Source organism: Coloeus monedula (assembly GCF_965178545.1).
Source record: "Coloeus monedula genome assembly, chromosome: 7".
NCBI lineage: Eukaryota > Metazoa > Chordata > Aves > Passeriformes > Corvidae > Coloeus > Coloeus monedula.
This window is the reverse complement of record NC_138787.1, coordinates 23,516,029-23,536,163: the sequence shown is the minus strand read 5'-3', so window position 1 is coordinate 23,536,163 and position 20,135 is coordinate 23,516,029. Positions and strand designations below refer to the sequence as shown.

The window sequence follows — 20,135 nt, the reverse complement described above, 5'->3', positions numbered from 1 at the left end:
TATGAAACTCCTAAAATTTTACATTAGAAAACATTACAGAGAAGAGAAAAAGGTTGTCATTAATAAATTACTCAAGCTTTGTCTCAAAACATGAGAAAATTATGTGCTGTTCAAAAATAAAAAGTATATGTGATGAAATGTCCAAGGCATTAAGTGTTTAAAATATAATGGAAGCATGCATAGCAAACAATTTGTGTTTTTAAATCATTAGAGAAATGTGTCAGTGTAATTTCAGGTTACAAAATAGTAATTATAAGACTTCCTTTTAATCAGAAGCTTGTATTATGTGTGTGGAAAGCTTTTGAGCAAGTATATTGTAAGTGCTGATGGTTAGAGCTTGAAATTCTCAACTCTTGCACAATGGTTTATTATACTGAGAGTAAAACAAAGTCAAGACTTTTTCAAACTTAGCAGATACAAGTTATGCTTTGAAGACTGAACAGTGAAGAAAAAATTGGCTGTGGTGGTTCTGTCTGGAATTGATTTCAAACGTACAAAGACCGAATACTATACTGAAACCAGTTTCTTGGAAAAAAAACAAAGTTCATAAATTATTAAAACAGTTTTCAAAAAGAATATGCATATATACATATAAAGTCAGATTAAAAAGAAACAATTGAAAGTTACATTAGCCAAGAAGTGAGATATCTTGAACTATGAAACACTGTCTTCTGTTGAGTCATCTGGTTTTATTTAAGTGCCAGTATGTGACACATTTTGGCTGAGAACTTAGCTCTGTTCTTTCAACTTCTGGAGACCTAGACTTGTGTCCTTCTTAATGTCAAAAGTAAAGAAAAAAAAAAAAAAGGAATTAACTGGCTGAATCTGTCCTTAATAGTCTTTGACATTTTTGCATACAGTAAAATGCAGTGTTCGACACAATTCTATGCTGGGTAAATCAGCCTATGTTCAAAGGATCTCTGAGGGTGAAATAGCAGGAATATGAAAAAAAGAGATAGGTTTGAAGTGCATTTGTAATTGATGTTCACTGCACTCGTCCTCTGGTGTACCTCAAGAAATGAGTACAGGTCTGCAGTTTTTTAAGTCACATTTTCACTTCTAAAGGTAATATAACTACCAACCAATTAAAGGGTGTGTGTAAGCGGTATCACTTGACAGACAAGTTACAGGCCAGAAATATGGAAATGTTTTCTGGATTCAGAATGCTAAAGATATTCTTCACAGTGCTTGGTTGATAACAGTTCAAAGAATCCAAAGATAGAACCACAAATCTGGAAATATCCAATCTTTCACCCTAAATAATTATCTGAATAGTAAATTTTGAGGGTTTTTCGCTTTGTCTATCTGACTCCTGGAAGTTTGGCCAGTGAACCAGATTATGAGCTTTGAGATCTGTCCATCCAGGCAGAAATGTGGCATTCTATAGACAAGATTGAAAGGGATTTGCATAATGAAGGCAAATCTTAAAATGCTACAGTGATGGTAAGGTTGAGCACATACAGATCAGGCAGAAAAAATAATACAGAGATTTATAATAGTCTATATCAACATTCTTTTTTACTATGGCTTTTCCTTACAGGAGTTTCAGGCAGCTTGTTATGCTGCTTGGGGAGAAGCCTTGCCTTTAGAGAGAATATAAGCATAGTTTTTCTGTGTTTTGTTTGCACAGAGGGAGCAACAGATACTTCCCACACTAAATTTGAATCTACTAAACCTCAATAAGCTCTTTAGATCTTCTTCCCCATGACTACAAGTTTCTAACAGTAACCAGAGCTGAAGGAAACTCGAAGGAAGACAGATGCACTTCCTTTTCTTGATGCATAACTCTGTATGAGGGACTGTATTACCTGGGAGAGTAGATCCAAACTGGTCACTTAATTTATGAATTATTCTGATTTAATTGAGCAAGCAGAAATGCTTAGCTCCATCTCTCTGTAGACGCCTTTTAATGCATTTCTGCCAAATAGTAGAAGCCTGTATGCTTGGGAACTGGGAGCGAGGAGGGGAAAGAAAAAAACATTTTGATGAGCAGGTGCAAGAAGAAAAGACGGAGAAAATAAGCACTGTGAGACCAACTGATAGAAAACAGTGCTTTGAAGTAAGTCAGAAAAGTACATAAGGATTTTTGTGATACAAGAGAATAAATTAGCAATGTTTTGAAGCAGTGAAGTATGAAAGGAGATATAATAAAAGCAAAAGATCCAACAACTGAATAATAGAGATTCTGGAACAAGTAAAGACCTGAAATATTCAGACATGAAGTGCTCCACACTGCTCAGTTAACCCAGCATGGGATAAAGCATTATTTTTTGTCATAATTTATAACTTTATCTGGGCAGTAGCATCATGTGCAGATCTTGCTCTGCTATCACTGCTCCAGGGAGCTGTGCAGTCCACGTTGTGCTGTGAGGCTGTGTGGGCCCCATGCAGAGTGGACAGGTGCCACCTGGTTCCTGTCCAGTAAAAAACTGTTTTCTGTGTATCAGCATGGGTAGAAAACACCTCTCGTCAGTGTAATGACAACAGGTGGATGCTTCCTGATAATCCCTTTAAGTCCTGGCTGGGAAAGCTGTATCAGCTACTTTCTGGGAAGGTTTCTGTAGAGATTAGATTTTTTAGAACATTCTGACATCAGTTTATAAACTTTTTTTTTCTATCTCCTAGTGTCACTTTTCAAAAACAACCCAAGTGCTCTCAGTATACAGATTCAGAGATAACTCCAGATTAGACAAATAATATGCAGAATATGTAGTGAGTAGAATGAAAAAGATTCCTGTCATTTGAGGGCACAGCTCAGTTACTTAGCTTTGGGGTTTTTTTGCCCTACACCTGATTCTCACTGTCTGTTTGTTGCCTCTTGGTGGGATGAGGTTGTAAAAGGTGTTTCCATTTTGCAATAATGATGTGCCTGTAAATTGCACAATATGCAGATAACATGGTTTGCATATTGAGAGGCTTTTTGGGTAGTAAAAATTGTAAGCTAAGTGATTTCAAGGTCTGCATTTTCACCATATTGTCTCTTAAGTTTCTTCTTTTTGAGGAGAAGGAGAAATTTAGTGAATTCATCAACTCTAGTTAAGAATGCAGAGGTGATACTTCTTTTATTGGAGGTTTTACTATTCTCAGATGAAATCCTGCTTTTGTAATTAAGGCCCCAGTTTCATTTCGGCCTTAAGCTCCCCTTCTCCACAGCTTTCCTTGTGGGGAAAGTATTGTGACTGCTTTGTGAATTAAATTAGGAAATTGGTGCAAATTAAAACTCATTTGACAAAAAAAACCCCAAAAAACCTGTGGTTTCTTGCCTGGGGCATCTCCTTGGTGCTGCTTGTGAGGGTGATGGGTGCCAGCCCCTGTGAGCTGCAGGGCCACGAGGCTCCATCCGTGCCATGGGTCGTGGTGGCACTGAAAGCCTGGTGCAGATTTCCCTTTGGCTGGTGGGCTTGCATGTGCTTGGTGTGCATGTGGATTTTAGTGGCAGTTTTCAGTGGCTTTTTTGATGTCTGTTGCTTGCCTGTAACCAATGAAACAGCTCTTTGGTATTGATCAGTTAAAGATATTTAAGTAGCTGTTTTAAAATGGTGGAATAGGAAGACTTTAGCTCTGAGCGGGGTGTCTTCAAGGACAGGTTTTGTTGAGGGTTAAAGTGAATAGAGCTATGAGAGCTGGGGTTAGATTATGGCCTCATGTTTCCCTTGTATGACTAGACACTATTGAAGCTTGTGGAAGGCTTGGTTTGTTCTTTTAAGAAATCTGGATTTAGTAATCCCTACTTTTAAAGAGGCTTAAATGTGTAATTCGTGATACTGGATGTGGCAAGGCAAGCAGAGGTGAGCCTGACACAGGACTGCACACACAGTTCAGGAAAGTATGAATGTAATGCAGGCAAAAAAAGTGAATTGGGAAGGGGGGGCTTCTCTTGGTTAGTAGAAGGACTTGAAGAAAGTAAATTGAAAAGACTCATCTGGCTATATCTGGTACCTAATCCCAAGTGCTGAGGGGTTATTAGCAGGGTAAATTTAATTATTTGTAAAGAGTATGGCTGTTAAGAGAATTCACCTACTCTTAACTATAGGCTAGTATGATGAAGGATGAACTCGGAAATTTGAATCTCTGGGCAGCTGTGGAACAGATTGCTGCAAATCTGGATTAAAATAATGTCTCATAACGTCAGTTTTAAGAATCTAGCAAAAGGAAGAGACCTAAAGCTTGGGAATTGTCCATATTGTCAGATCCAAAAGATATGATTATTTATCATAGCCCTGGGCTGATGGAAATAATTCACGTCAAGAAAATGCTGGGAGAGTTTCCTGAGGCACATTGTACCTGTAGGGATAAAGTGCCAGAGAAAGGGACAAAGGGAATACTTTCTCCCAACCCAACATGTGATTTCTAAGGTCCATGAAGAGATTTTCAGAAGTGTCCTGTATGGTTGTTTGCTATTTTATGTGAGTTTTAGTAATGCAAATTTTGTTTTAACTTTTACTACATTTACTAATTAATAAAAAAGAATTTATGATCCTTACCTTTACTGATTGCTGAGCTAAAGGTAGAGTCCAATCTGAAAAGGAAGGAGGTTAGGGGAGAGTCACCACTTCTGTGGTGAGTGCAAGCAGTAGGATGATGAATGTTTGTGTCTGAAATGAGCCTTTCTTTTCTCTGATCCTGTGAATTTTTCACACCATTTCCCCTTGGTTTGTAAGGCATTGTTACTGATGTCAACTGTGTTACACCTGTTAACTCCCTGTCTGCAGTTTGTCCTGTGCAGTGGGTAATAAAAAAAATTGGTTTGCATATTTAATATTATTTTAATGTGAATGTACAAGAGCACAAGGCATGGATTAAATATTGCATATATTGCTTACTATCTTATGTGAATTTCTGTAATGGAAGTTTTATTTTAACAGTTAGCATGTTTTCTAATGTAGAAAAAGTAATCTCTTACTCCTTCCTCTGCTGACCCCAGTAAAAAGTATTTGCCTACTAATTCTACCCTTAAGTGCAGGCTCGACAGACTGAAAAATACAAAAACCTGTTCTGACAAGTGAGCTGAGAGAGTGTTACTAGAAATACATTTTTGCACTCTTTCTAGAGTTTATCAAGAGCAGAGGACAGAATTTGGATACATTTTATATGTACTGAAAGCTGTATTTCTGCCTGTGATATCACCTGGTGGATTGTGTGCAGTGCTGCCTGATGGCAGGGTGGTTTGTCCCAGATGAAACCCTCACACTCACTGAGGAGGAGATGTGGATTGCTCTGACTGGTGTAGTGGAACAGAATGTTTGCTGGGCTGAATTTATGTGAAAGGACTGAGAGTGATCCTCCTTTGTTACCCCAGACCAAGTCTTGATTTTCCTCTCTTCCGTTAGGCAAGAGGGAACAGTCCTGACCCAGAGTTGTGGTTGCACTTGGGATGTTTTAAATGGGGGAATACCAGTTATGGTTCTTTTCTACTTGTGTTTTGCAAGGTGGGATGGTGATGTGGGACACTGTTTGCCACTACCTGCACTCAGCGCTGTTCCAGGGAGCAGCTCTTCATGTTTCCCTCTGGGAATTAGGTTATTAGAAATTCTGGCTTTCAAATCTGCTGCTTTGGTATGTCTGTGCCCACATCCTGCACTTGTTTCAGGGATGTTGATGCTGTTACAAGGTGTCATAATATAACTCAATATGTCAGGTTTTTGCAGGGTGACTCCCTTTCTGCAGCACTGAGTGCCACTTTGAATTTGTGTGCTCAACAATAGCTTAAGCACCAGGTCTTAATTTTCACCCTTTTAATAGATCAGTGGAATTAGCCAGATTTTTAAATGTGAAATACTCAGAATTTGTATGCATGCAATGAATTTGAGGTATCAGAGGTAGTTTGGATGCAAGTGCTGCACACATGAAATGAGCGCAAGCCCAAAGAAACCCAGGGATAAAAGAGAGTGGCTGGTGGAGCCACAGCAAACACAAAGCTGCTTCACTTTTCTTGACTGAGACTGCTCATTAGCCAAGCAGGAGTGCTTTGTGGATGGTACCCCTGCTCCTGTTGTGTACCAGACTTTCTACCCAGTTCTAGCTGGTCGTGGAGGATTTCCTGAACTGGTAATGAACTAGTTATTTGGGAGACTCATCAGCTGCCTTATTGTGAAACTTTAAATTCATGTTGCTTCTGATAACTCTGATATAAAACAACTACAGTGGTAGGAATAATACTGTAACAGATTAATCTCACTCATTAATTTTTTTTAAGATTCATCTAGATTGTTTTCATTACTTTTTAGAAATAGCAATAATCGTATGAAGAATTTTCTTTTTTATGCTGGCTGTGCTACTTGAAGTAGGGATAGACAAAAATAATATTCAAGCCAATTTCTGTTTGCCTAGACTGCAGAAAACATTGTGTCCTAGTTTGCAAATATTATGCTTCTGCACTGAGGATTAGGTTATCACAGTTTGACAGTCAGCAATTGAAGTATTCTTCCATACTGATTTTGAATCACATATTACTGATTTTCTATATAATATATTAATGACATATTTGGTATTTATTACTCCTATGAATATGAGCCAAATTTATCTGGCATTGCTCATGAATAGTCCTGTTAATTCACTTTTATAAGTAGACCAATGGATCTGTTGTTTTTATTATAATTTTCCTATTGGTTAAGTCTCTTAGGGTTTTGTCCTTGAAATAAAATTACTGGACTATAAAGGAAATGATAATTTTTTTTTTTTCAGTTTTCAGCTTGTTGTCTGAAAATGAAGACATGACTTGCAGGTTTCAAATACCAATAGAAATCACAGCAATAAAGAAAGATAGAATCTAGCAGCTTTTTTTACTGCTTTGTTAATAAGGGAGAAGATAATTTAGTGCGTATTTTGTCATTTCTCTAAATGTGGTACTTAGGGGTGTGGTTTGGTGGTGGACTTGGCAGTGCTTGGTTAGCGGTTGGACTCGATGATGTTAGATGTCTTTTCAGCCTAAAAGATTCTGGTTCACTGTTGTCAGTCAAGTAGCTTGTTACACAGAAGACCCAGTAAGAGCAGATTACTGCAGTAAGGTGATTCCTTGTTACTACTCACCTGACTTCAAGAGATTTCTGATCCTCTGCTTTTCTTCCCACGCTGAAAGCATGTGTTTGCATGAGGATCATAGCTGTCATAAAGCTGCAGCTCTGCTGTATGACACTGCTCATTTATTACTTAACAGTAGCAGTTGCTGTAAATCAGTCCTAGTGCTGATTTTATCAAGAGTACAGGATGTTCCTGGCAATGCTTATTCTCAGATTCTAACTGCAGTCCAGCTCTCTACCAAAGTAGCTTGTTTTCCATGTTCTGTTAGTAGTCATATGCAGTAATCCTTTGTAAGTTCCTATCTCACTAAATTTTGTCCTTCTGGATATTAGTCTTAAAAAGTTGCACACTTCTTAACAAGAATGTACTTTCTAGTCTCAGATTAAAAAAAAAAAAGTAGCACAGTTTTAAAGAAAAAAGAAAGAGGATTGAACAGTGAGAGAGAAGAGAAAAGCAAAGAAAGGGTAAAGTGAGGGAGTTTGTTGCTGTTCTTCAGTGATTCACCAACAGTAATTCCTGTAGCTGTACCCCCTGCAGTTCCATTCTCTAGCACTTTGTAGTACTCAGTGCTGCAGAAAGGAAGTGACCCTGCAGAAACCTAACATATTGAGCTGTATTATGACACCTTGTAAAGTCATCAATATCCCTGAAACAAGTGCAAGAGAGCCCATATCTCTCTTCCTCCACTCCTGTGTTTCTTCTTGAGTTTAATTTCCTTGCTTTGTGAAGGAGTAAATAGGCTTGACTGTACTCTATCTTTACACTCTGTTTAAGAAAATAGACGTCAGGTGGAAACTGTCATTTATTGTTTGTGTTTCATTGCTATAGCAAGTTTAGTACTAGTATCGAAGAGGTACCTTTATTGCTGAATTTAATTTTCTGTATCAGTAGCCCGTTTCATTTGTTTGGATCAGAGCTGTGTTTGCTGTTTAATTAGCATTCAGTGGGTGATATCATCTCATTTTTTACAAAATTCAAAGAGCTTGAGGACCCTGTGCAGTGATGCTCTTCACTGTTAGATGGAATACTGTAGCTTGTCTTACAAATATGGTTATAGAACTGAACTTCATTTAGACAATGTTTAAGGAATCACTGAGCTGTTCTGCTGGATAATCAGTTTTTCGGTTGACTGGCAGCCTGGCCTCTCTCAGCTCTCACAAAGGGCTTTTGGTTCCTTTCAGAAATCTAAAATACATTAGCAGAAAAAGCAACTATGTCTTGCTAGAGAGACTATGTTTCATCAGAGTTTGTTCATTTGAGATTTGCATTTAAATGACCAAATAGGAGGGGTTTTTTTTAATACAGCGCTTGAGCTGTATTAACATTGAATGTACATATGCTTTAAGATGCTCTGTGAGTTCTGGGAATTTTCTGAGTGAAAAAAATAATAGTATGTCTCCAGAAATATATTTAGCTGTCTGTGCTGAAAGGTTATGAAGAAAATTAATCAGTAACAGTATTGGAAGGGAAGACAGAGACAGGAAGAATAAAATGAGAAAGCTGGGACAGATCAAGAAGTTGTGTATCTCAAGCAGCCTAACCAACTAGAAACAGTTAACAAAGGGGCAAGGGCCAAGTCTGCAGCTGTATAGCCACATTAGACAGGTTTCATTTGGTGTCTTTTTCCTACAGCAAAGATTTCACATTTAGTATAGCAGCTTTGTGAGCTGAGATGGATCTGCTGATGCAGACTTATGAAGTGGAAAAGTAGTTTTTCTAACACTGGAGTAAAAGACTTCTATCAGCCTTATTCAGCTTTATCTATGCTGCTCTCTGTGTGCCTTTTTTTTTTGGGACATACCATTCCAGCTTCCAATAGACCCTATTTCTATATGTCATGTTATATCTTTGGATGGGTTTCTTAAACAGTGGACTTGACAACTATGGTGCATGAAGGGATCTCAATCTGAATGTGTTTGTGTATAAATGAATGTTGTTACAGCAGAACTGTGATTTTTTTTGTGTGTGGCAGTAAGTGATATGCATGAAAACATCTGGATAATCTCATGAAATTTGTTTTCTCAGGCCAAAAAAATTGGTGTTTTGGACTTGATATTTTTATTTTTCTCCAGATACCCCATCACAAAGGGTGCAGTTTATTCTTGGAACAGAAGATGATGATGAGGAACACATTCCTCATGATCTCTTTACTGAGCTTGATGAAATTTGTTGGCGTGAAGGAGAGGATGCAGAGTGGAGGGAGACAGCAAGGTGAGTGTTTTCATGACTTAAAAATTATCTGTAGGTATTGGTTTCTGGTGTATTGAGGAATGATTTCAAAGCTGTAGCAAGCTCAGGGACAGATTTTGGATATAAAGCTTAAATAAAACCATAGTTTTAATCCTTAGTCTGTTAGTATTACAACAGCATTCGTCGCTTCCCAGAGCCAAATGTTTTCCCCTGGATTTATGAATATGGGTCAGAGTGAATATCAGTGGAAAAAAAAAAAGTAAATATATCATATATGTGAATTAAAAATCATTGGTCAGTTTATATTTTATCTTATAATTTAAAGAATCTTTCAAACTTCCTCTTTTGTTTGAATCCTCAAGAAACTGAAAAGGGTACCATTATAAAAAGATTAAAGCTAGGAATGAGATTACTTTTGGAGCAACAGAACTTTTACATATTCTAACCCTCAATTAACAGTTTATTTTGAGAATGAGTATTCAGTGTTGGATTATTTTATTTCTGCAGAATTAGTGGGAAAGACTTTTAGATTACATTCTGATGGGAAAAAAAATAGTACTGGTACAGAACTTTTCTTTTAATTGTATATTTTTTTCCTTGAGCACTTAAATGGGAGTTGATTTGCTTAATTTCATTAAGAATGTACATTTTCCAGCAATCTTTACTTCACTTTTCATCTTGAAACCTTAGCTCTTTCTCTCCCTGCCAGTTGTTGATCATGTTCCTCAATGGTGCCCCAAAGTCTGTGTAAAATATATTTGGTGTCAGTAAAATAAAAATTGCAAAATTTCTGGAAGAGTTTTGTGGGCAACTATGTATGTGGGCTGTCTGACAGGAATATGGCTGTTAGTTTTCTCTCTAATTTTATTGCAAATTTCTGCTTTCCCAGGGGGCCAAAGAATTTTCTATGACCTTCCCTTCCATTATCTGTTCATAGACAGCTTAGACAGATGCTAAATATAGATCTTTATGTGTAGAAAATTCTCATATGGGGATTGTGCTGCAAAAGGAATGCAGTAGTGTTCCTAAATAATCTTATTAATATTCAGAGAGAGAAAATCTAATCAAGGTAATCATCTGCAATGTTCTCGTACTGATTAAGAATACATAGGACCTCTCTAGGAAGGGTTTCAGCTTCTATTGAAATTAAAAAGGAAAAATCACTGTGTGTGTTATGTTATTTTTAAGCAGGGAAATAGCAACTTCTTTAGTTCAACTTAAAAAAAGTCCCTTTGCAAATTACCAAAGAATTATGTTTCTGAAAATTATAAACATTTCTATTAATAAGTGGTTCTGATCAAGATAAAATTCAAAAGGACTAGGTGAAATAAATCACTCTTTTAGTTAATCTGTCTATATGCACAGCCTTGTCAATTGTTGTTTGTGAAATAGAGTTTAAAATATTTAATAGAAACAAGATTGTTGAAAAAGGACAGGAACAAACATCCAAGAAAACTGTGGTTTTGGAGCTCAGAAAATACAAGAGTGCCATAATAGCTAATAGTAAAAATTTCTTTAGTTTTAGCAGCAAGATGTAAACAAAAGAAGAGTGGGGCTGCTATGTGGAAAGAATTGGTCAAGATAAATCGTCTTTCTCAGTTTAGATCCCAGAATTTTGGACTGCATTTGACATGGAGTGACTTGTTAGAAAAGGAAGAGATGGCAAGGAAATTACCAAATTCAAAATGAAGATAGGACTCAAAGTGCTTTTCTGTGCAAATAAGGGGGTGCAATAATTTCCAGCCCAGAAAGGTGAAAGAACATGTATTTAATGGAGGGGGCAATAGAACAGTTGGGACAAACAGAGCTCTTATAGTCCAATTTTCAGAGCCATACAAGGCTTAGAACAATGCTTGAAGGAAAGGAGAATTACAGACTTGGAGCTAAGTGGAAAATTGGATAACATGCAATACAGTGGTATATCATGTCAGACTACATTAATAATGCTCTTTAATCAGATAATTGACTTTTGTTTTTCTGAAAAAGAAAAAGCAGTGGATATAAATTTTTTTAAAGTAAAGCATTTGATATGGTACAGCAGTGGGAATGTATTACTTAAACTGCATTCTAGTGTAAAAATTCTATTAGTAGGTCAGGAACTATTTGAAGAGGTGCAGCAGGTCATGCTGAGAGATTATACTATTAGTGTGAAAGGTAGTGACAGCTAACTTCTGAAGAATTAGGCTTAGGAAATAGATTTATTATTGAATGAAAAAATAGGATTGTAATAATGAAACTTGCTGATGATAAGAAATTAGGAGGCATTACTCCTCTAGAAATAGATATACTCAAAGAACAAGGTGGCTTTGTGTAGAGTAATAGAAATGGGATGGTGTTTAATATGTATCATCTGCTTAGAAACTAATACATTGGATCACTTTAAATACCTGTTGTTGATTCAGGGCTTCAGAATTAATGATTTGACTAAAAGCATGGCATGGAGAAAATGCAACCTGAATTTGTTGTTGCTCCAGGCTTAATATGTGTTTTTCATCGGTGTGCAAAATGTCACTTGGAACTATTTGTAAATCTTACTGTCTGGCTTTGGATGTAGTTCCAGGTAGAGATTAATTGCATTTAATGAGAGTGATAGCTCTAAGTGGTTATGTATTCATTTCACCAAGCTCTGCACTTTGTGCACCTGGACTGAAGTGTTGGGGTGACTCTGATGAAGTACATCTGTATTTGGTACTTTCAGTTTGATTGAAAGTGCACTGGGACTCTTCCATTCCCGATTTAGACTGTCCCGTCCATGGAATTAGTTAGAGAGCAGAATGGAATGAATAGCTTGGTTATATTGATATAGGGATAAAATTAATTAATTTTTTCCCCATCAATTGATTTCAAGCCAGAAGAAACACATACCTTTTAAAATAAATAGTCAGTCTTAAAATAGCATTTGTGTATGGCCCAGCTGTACAGTCATGCATTCTCTGCGGAGACAATGTATAGTTTCTATTCTGAAACAAAGTTTCCAGTGAGTTTGTAGAGAACCACACTGGAGTGTAACAGTTGGATTTATTTTATACACCCAATAGTGTAGCTGCAAGTTGCAGCTGTTGGGAAAGCAATTCATGTGTCATGGCTGGAAAGCTGTGCCTGATTTGTAGCAAGTTTTACCCAGACTTTTGGGACTCATTTATCTGCTAATATCAACCAAGAATATCTGGAGAATATCACTGTCTTTATGGAGCAGAAAAAATTATGTAGTAAGGAGGAAAATAGAAAGAATCTTGGAACCAGGAGGAAAGTGCTTAAGCTTAAATTTTGATGTACAGTTAGGAAAATAAACTCATGTCCATAGTTTAGAAAGTAAATCGTTAATAGTGACTAGAAAATGGATGGATTAGGGAAAGTTAGGAAGTGTAATGCATTTTCCCTGGATCAAAACTTTCTTCCAAAGAAACTAGGTCACAAGAAACATTGGTTTGTCACTTCTGCTTTGTTCCTGACATGCTTGTGTTCTTTGGTTGGTTTTCAAATCAGTGTAGGCAGGCACAAGCTCATGCAGAAATTGATACAGATTGAAAGATTACATTAAAACCATTGACTGTAGAGCAGGCTGTGAGTACATACTCCATCTCTCTGCTGCAGACATTCCACACTAAAAAATAGATGAAGTACAAATCACCCACTTCATACTGTGCAGAAAAGGTAGTAACTGTGTCTAAAATGAAGCATGTGCACTCTTCTATTGATGCCTGAGAAAGTGATGAGGATGGCTTTAGAAGCTAGGACATATATATAAGGTGCATGCACACACACTTGCCTGAATAATAGTTTTCCTATAGTAACATACCTTGCTGAAACTCTTGTTGGCATATTTTTTTCCAGCAAGCATTCTATGAGAGGAACTAAACTCTCATAGAATTGATACACCTATGCCAGTCTTTACGAGTAAAAGAAACCTGTAAGACTGAAAGTGCTCTTCTATGCAGTCAGCCATAACTAAGAAAGCTCCAGATATGTTCCAGTCACATGGGATACGTGTGACATGAGCTCAATACACAAATGGGGTTGATGGTGTTTCCCAAGAAGTTATGAAAGGCTTTTATCTGTCAATCATGCCAATTTAAGGGTTAAACTGCAAAAGTAAATATATTTAAATTTCAGAAACTAGAAGGAGTAGAAAATTGGCAAACTGGGATCTATGCCTGAATTTGGATTTCAAAGCCATTTCTGTCATGGAGTCTTGTACATGAATTCAGAGGATTGTTCAAATGGTATTATGATTTTTGAAACCACTGAGCACTGAGAATTGAAAGACTGTGTAAGATTAGAGTTGTTTTATGTTTTCTGCTACTGTTTCTCATTTGATATGTTAAATAAGGATTATCTGACATAACAGGAATATTTCTGAAAAGATAAAAGGTGATAAACAGTAACATGATGTTCCCTTGATGAAATTAGTAAACCTATGTTATGCTTATTGAAATCAAAATAGAAATTTATTCCAAATGTAGAACACTCTCAGCTGGATATGATTTAATTCCATGTCCTGGCCTGTTGGCTCATTGAGTAATAATGTATGATAATGTATTTAAACAGCTAAGTTTCCCCAACAGCAGGAAATGGGGTGCAACCCATAGAATTATGCTATTCCAATTCATGGGAACCCAGATGATCACAATGACAAGTACAATTATTTGAGCAGCAGCGATAGTTTCCTATGGATTTTTTATGCATCAATATGTAAACTTTAATGTCTGACACTATAAACTCTAATTAAAGCTGTTTTCGTGATTTAGACTTGTCTGTGTCTGCAGTATGTTACAAGCTCTGATAATAAGCCTGCCTCTGTCCAGTCACTTGTCTTAAACTTTTGAGACTATGTTTGTCTTTTATTGCTCTTTTAAAATCTATTTGCAACTGGTCAGTAGATTTAAATTAGGTAATATCAAGGACAGACTGCAGCAGCATAATCAGATAAGCAATGTTGAAGACTGACTTACATGAACAGAAGGTAATGACATTATGAGGTTTCTGATGATATTTTGTAAGAATCTATGCTTGGGTCATTGTTTCTAGAATATATGTAGCATGATTTTTAATCCTTTTTTCTGAGTCAGCATAAAAGAAGATATCATAAGCTAAGCAAGATATAATAACAGAAATAATAAGATATAATAACAATAATAATATGTAATAACATAAATAATTAAGAATACTCAAGCATGAAGATCTTATAAATCTCCTAAAGAGATTAGAAACATGCACAAAAACAGAGGTATGAGAAGAAAAAAAAGGAGGTATTTTGCAAAGTCTTGGGAGACAATAGTTTAAACAGAACAATAAATGCACCACATTTGTGACGTCGTGGACACAAATAGGTATTGCACATTTTTTCAGCTTGGAAGCAAGATTGTCATGAGTAAGATAGGAGCAGCCTTTTCTTAGGGAGTTCAAGTGTAACTGCAAAATGAAAAAAATTTAAGAACTATTTTTCCTTCTCACATGCTTCTTGATAACTTTCCTGAGTTTTTGTAGGCCACCCTTTTAAAAGTACCACTTTGAATTTGGTGGGGAGGAGTGTGTTAAGTTGTGTTTGATGTCCATTTGGACATGGTTTTGAAAATTTATTTGAAAAACCTCATTTGCATATGTAAATTCAATTTCATAGTTTGGCTCTGTGGAAGCAAATTTTTGTGTGTGTGCTGTGTCCTCCTTGCTGCTTCTCTGGACGAATGTGAAGGTGAAGGGGATGGGCTGGGAAGAGAAAAGAGAATGCAACAAAGGGAGTGGGGAACAGGTCTGACGAAGTGGAGAGTTCTCATGGGCAAAGATGAAGTAGAGAAACTGGCCAGTTTCCTCACAGAGGAAGTGGAGGGAAAATTTTTAGCTAGAAAGAGGAGAAGAGGGCTAGACATAGGAGATTGAAGACTTTGAAGGACCCAAGGAGCTGGGGCAAATTATCTCTATAGATAATGAGAGAATGATTAGAAGACAGCAGGGACAGTTCCCAGAAATGGAATACATCGGGAAGGGAGACGATATGCTGATGATGAGTGGGCCAGTGAAGTGGTGGCTGCTCACAGGATGGCAGCGAAAGGGAAAGAATTTGGTGCAGGAGGACTGAAAGGAGGAAAGTATCTAAAATATGGGTACACTTGCATATTTTACAAGTAGGAGCAGAGTCAGACAGGTGGCCCAGGAACAGAAGAGGACAGCTGTCCTTGCTGCGTTGCTGGGCTGTGAGGCTTGGTAAAACTGGAAATTCCTCAGCTTTAGAGGTCTTAAGGCTTTACACTTCCCTGCTGTCTGGAAATAAGTGTGAAAATGCTGTCAAGGTGTGAAGCTCTGCTTGACTTCACTGCTGCCATGTCCATATAAAATAGCTGAGTGCTGTTGAGTCAAGCGATACAGGCATGTGCTGTGACTGCAGCTGTTCAAACCTTGCCAAGCTGGCAGGTTGCAGGGCTCCACACAGCAACATCCCTGTGTGACTTCTCAGGTTTTTGTTTGTCTGTTTAATATTCTTTTAACATTTTAAGTGCACTATTTATCAGTAGAGAATTCAGTCTCAAGCAAGTTCATCTGCCTGGATGGTAACAAAAGACTTGATCCTTTCACGCCAGTTTTGTATATCCTTTTACTTTATTGAAGTCTCTCCAGATTCCTTTTTGTACCGCTTGTTATTCTATCACAGAAGTATCATTGTGCACCAAAGAATTAGTCAAAGTTCTTGTAGAGTACAAAGATGATCGCTTAATACATTTCTCACTTCTTCTCTGTGGTCAGAACTTATCCTCAAAAATGGTATAATACAGCATTACATGGAAAGAAGTAGGCAAGGGGAGTTTCTCATATTTCCTAAAAAGGAAGAATAAAGTGAAATTCAAAGACATGTTTAACATTTTTGTCTGTACATTCAGCATCCATAGAAGTAATTATTTTTTCATTTCTTATGCACAATGGAGTTATAAAATTGATTGTTTGTATAGGTGGTTGAAGTTTGAAGAAGACGTAGAGGATGGTGGAGAGAGGTGGAGCAAACCATACGTTGCCACACTGTCCCTTCATAGTTTGTTTGAGCTGAGAAGCTGCATCCTGAATGGCACAGTTCTTTTGGACATGAGAGCTAACTCCATAGAAGAAATTGCAGGTGTGTATTGATGTTTCATTTATTGATTATGAAAATTAATAACGAAGATTAAATGCTTACAAGAAAGTTATTGCATAATAATAACAGTTACGTTTAGAAACTCCTAGGAAATGTTTTTCTCAACGTACTTGAAAAGAAACTTATGTCTGGCACAGTTAGTAAATATTATATTTATATTTTTTATGTGGAATCTGCTGCTTTAAGAATAAATTTTTGAATAAAGAAGAAAATTTAAATGGAGGAAAGAGGACAGTTTGGTTAGATTTAATTAGAGCTGGCATGTTCTCTGCTCCTGCCATGCTGCCTCACGTGAATGAGGCGTGTGCTAACTTTCACAAACTTAATGTACTGCTACGCTAATTGCAGGCAATCTAGCTTAAAACCCCCCCCCAAAATACAGGGAAGTATTTATTGCAATTAAGTTACATGAAAACAGACATGTCTCTGGCTTGAGAATGAAATCAGGAGTAATGATATAGTGTAAGTTTTTAAAAGAAATTTTAGGTATATTAACTTCTTAAGATAAAGTTGAGTGCATTTTTTCCAATAAAATTTATTTGACAGTTGCAATTCTAGAGCTTTTGCGAGCTTCTGAGCAAGAGAGAACATAAAGGATGAGTCTTCTCTCCCGAAAGTATAAGTTAGATTGAGACTAAATGCCATTTTCTGCTTTCCTGGTGTTTCCCTTAAAGACTGTAAATAGTTTAGAAAAGATACAGAAGACGAAGCAATAAAATTTTCTAACACTCAAGATTATCAAGAAAGCTGCTTTATGGATGATATATAAATCCATGTAAGTCCAATATGAAATTTATTTTACTTATTTAAATTATAGGGGAGATATTGTTTGGTGGGGTATATTTAACAGTGGAATTAAAATTGGCTCAGATAGTGGTAGCTGCTTTTTGTATTTACTTTTCCCAAATTGTTTATGTCAAACTGACGCAAGATATTATTAATACAAATCTGCAGAAACTTGTGTGGGTTTCTACTCTGTGCTGAGATCTGATTCTCCCATGACTCATAGTCTGAATCAGAGCTTCAGAATTTGTCTTGATAATGATAAAAGATAAACATGAAGAATAAAAAGCAGCTGATTTGAAAGAACAAAAGTGTCTATCAATATGTTGCTTTATTATTTATTTATAAATAATTAAGAAGTACTTAAGTCAGCTGCTTGATGTTCTTATATTACTTTTTTGCTTAAATAGTACACTGGGATTTTCAATCTTGAGCTTTGCATTCTTAATCGAAAAATCACTCAACTTTGTCCGTAGTCAGCTAAGAAAGCCTTTCCAGATTTATTTTCATTTAAGTAGGTAAAAAAAGTAAAGATTAATGCAAAAAACCCCCAACTTCAGTGAACATCTTTTTTTTTTTGTGTTTTTGGAAGATACTGTATATTTTCCAATATAGTGAGGCCCCAATTAAATAATATTTGTAACCTCTTAATCCTTAGTTGTAGTGATTTTGTTTTGGTTCACGTGGCCAAGGATTTGAGCATTTGTAATACTAATGTTGCAACTCATCACAGTTGTAGGTTGTCCTTCAGTAGAGAATTTGGGGAGTTACCCTCACGCTATTTTAAGTCAGCCCTAGCTGCGGCTTATCTTGGTTTGTTGATTAGGAAAACTTATTTCTTCTGAGAAGAGGCTTTAGGATGACTTTCATTAATTGGCATGTACCATTTTAATTTAAAAAGTGCCTGTTGTTGTGGCAGATTTGGATGCATTTCATTTGTTACATTATTTGCTTGAAGTGGTAGGCATCCCTTTCTGATAAGGTGGCCTGACACGTGATAAGGTTTGCATGGGTTGCGCTTTGTCTTTGAGAGATTATATTTTTCCTCCTCTGCAGATTCAATAAGCAATGAGCTATTCTTTTTAAAAAAGCTTTGCAGCAGGTGCTTCAGGCAAGTGAATCATTCTGTAAATTACTCACGTTCTGTCAGGTTTCTTTGAAGAGACTTATTTTTTTTATTTTCTCAAGAAATAAAGTTGCAACTCCAGTTGCTGTTCTCTGTTAATATTATTTGTGCTGTAGCAATGCTGTTTTCCTTTTCTTCAATCAAGTTACTCTGTAATGTGTTACTTTAATGCTATGTGTGTTCATTCTTGGTCTCCAGTGATTAGAGAATGTTACAAAGAGTGTGGCACACAGTAGGCAGCAGTGCAAGAAGGAAAGACTGATAGTGGTAACAAGCACACCACCAAGGCGTGTGTCTTAGAAATGTGATAATTCCGAATAATATGACAGGCAGTTCTTTTTACTTAGAAGTGACTGCTGGACTTGAAGATTAGGGAGAACTGGTACCTCTCAGGAAATCCTTTATTTTGTGTTCCAGTCAGTTGCTGTGTCAGTAGTTATAATCCTATTTATCTTGTGCTATACTATGCAATTGTGGTTTTCATCAGAAACTGATATGTATTCCACTTGTATCTGACAGTCCTGACACTTTAGAATTTAAGGAAATAGTTGCTGTCACCTGTTGGCTTCAATTTTTTTTCAACGTTCAGCTCTTATTATTTGGCTTGCTAGCCATCCTCATGCCAGGCTTGTCCAGCAATCCTGGTGATCACTTTTGGTTTTGTTCCAATGTTACTGTGTATACCACCTTTAGCAGGTTATGCCCTACAGTTTTAAGGGATACTCCTGAATTAAATTTGATTCTTGTGCTTCTGATTCATAATTTAGGGTTTTGGTTTTTTAATACAATCTCTTGATAATTTTACTGCATTGCTATAATGAATCATCTTTTGAGAACAAAAACATTATTTGTGCACGTGTATTTTCTTCTTACTTGCCTTAATGCTTTGTTAGTGAGAAATGTGTGCTGTGTATTTATTGGTAATGTCTTGCTATCTGGGCTATATTCCAATATCAAATTACATTTCTATTAATGCAGTGCCAGTCTTCATATCCTTGGAAGAGGTATACTTCAACTTTATTGCTAAATTGAGACTAAGAACTCCTATTTGTTTTAGTCAAGGCTTTTAATCTATAAACACTTATTCACTAAGGCACTAAACTCTCACCACTTAGCTCTTGAGAATTTCTATTATTAAAGTCTGTATTTTAAAACGTTAATGGGCTTGTGGTAAAATCTACAGATGAAAGCCACCTTTTGTAATGTTTGCATGGTTTCCAGAACATTTTGTATTTTATCCCTGGAAACTCTGACAGTTCTGCATAAAAATATTTTGGTACTATTTATGTTGTGAGAATTTTTAAATCATCCTCTATTCCAGCATGTCCATTCTCTATTAGGTCTTTTTCATTCCAACTGTCATATTAAAAAATTACTTCATCTATGAGATTGTATATTTCTTTGGACAGGCACACAACTTTCCTTGTTGAAGAAGAGCTTATTCATACCTATGATGCTGAATTCACAGACAGAATCTTATTATAATAGAGACTTCTGAGATGAATTTCCAACACTGTCATCATGCATCAGAACAGCATGTTTGTTCCTGAATTTTCTCAAATTGTTCATAATTTTTGCAAGATGGATTTTGCTTCTCTTGAAAAGAGCTCAATTCCTCTGCTGAACTTTATCCTGTTTAAAAATGCAAATTTTATTACACATATTTTAGGGGAGTTATTACTATTTGTAATACGTGATGTTATTTTTTCATATGTCTGTGCAGTGACTCCTATATCTGTAGTTAGCACTCCGTGCATGAGGAATTCCTTTGAACATTATGTAGTAATATTTTATCGATCACTTCTGTATAGAACATATGCTAAAAGGAAGTCTAAAAAATCTATGTAATCAAAACAATTTATTTTGGAACTTGTCTCTTGAGGAGGTATTTGCCAG

The 20,135-nt window shown here is 36.4% G+C and overlaps 1 protein-coding gene across 3 annotated transcripts in view; it reads left to right on the top strand.

Moving 5' to 3' along the window:
• The window catches only part of SLC4A10 (solute carrier family 4 member 10), a gene marked incomplete at both ends in the record, with an annotated part of 152,479 nt that overhangs the window by 71,207 nt on the left and 61,137 nt on the right, over window positions 1-20,135 (top strand). For all 3 annotated transcript variants that reach the window (XM_082285553.1, XM_082285552.1, XM_082285551.1), the window contains 2 exons: window positions 9,093-9,231; window positions 16,152-16,312. In XM_082285553.1, the coding sequence (XP_082141679.1) occupies window positions 9,093-9,231; window positions 16,152-16,312 (300 nt within the window). The remainder of the gene's footprint in view (window positions 1-9,092; window positions 9,232-16,151; window positions 16,313-20,135) is intronic.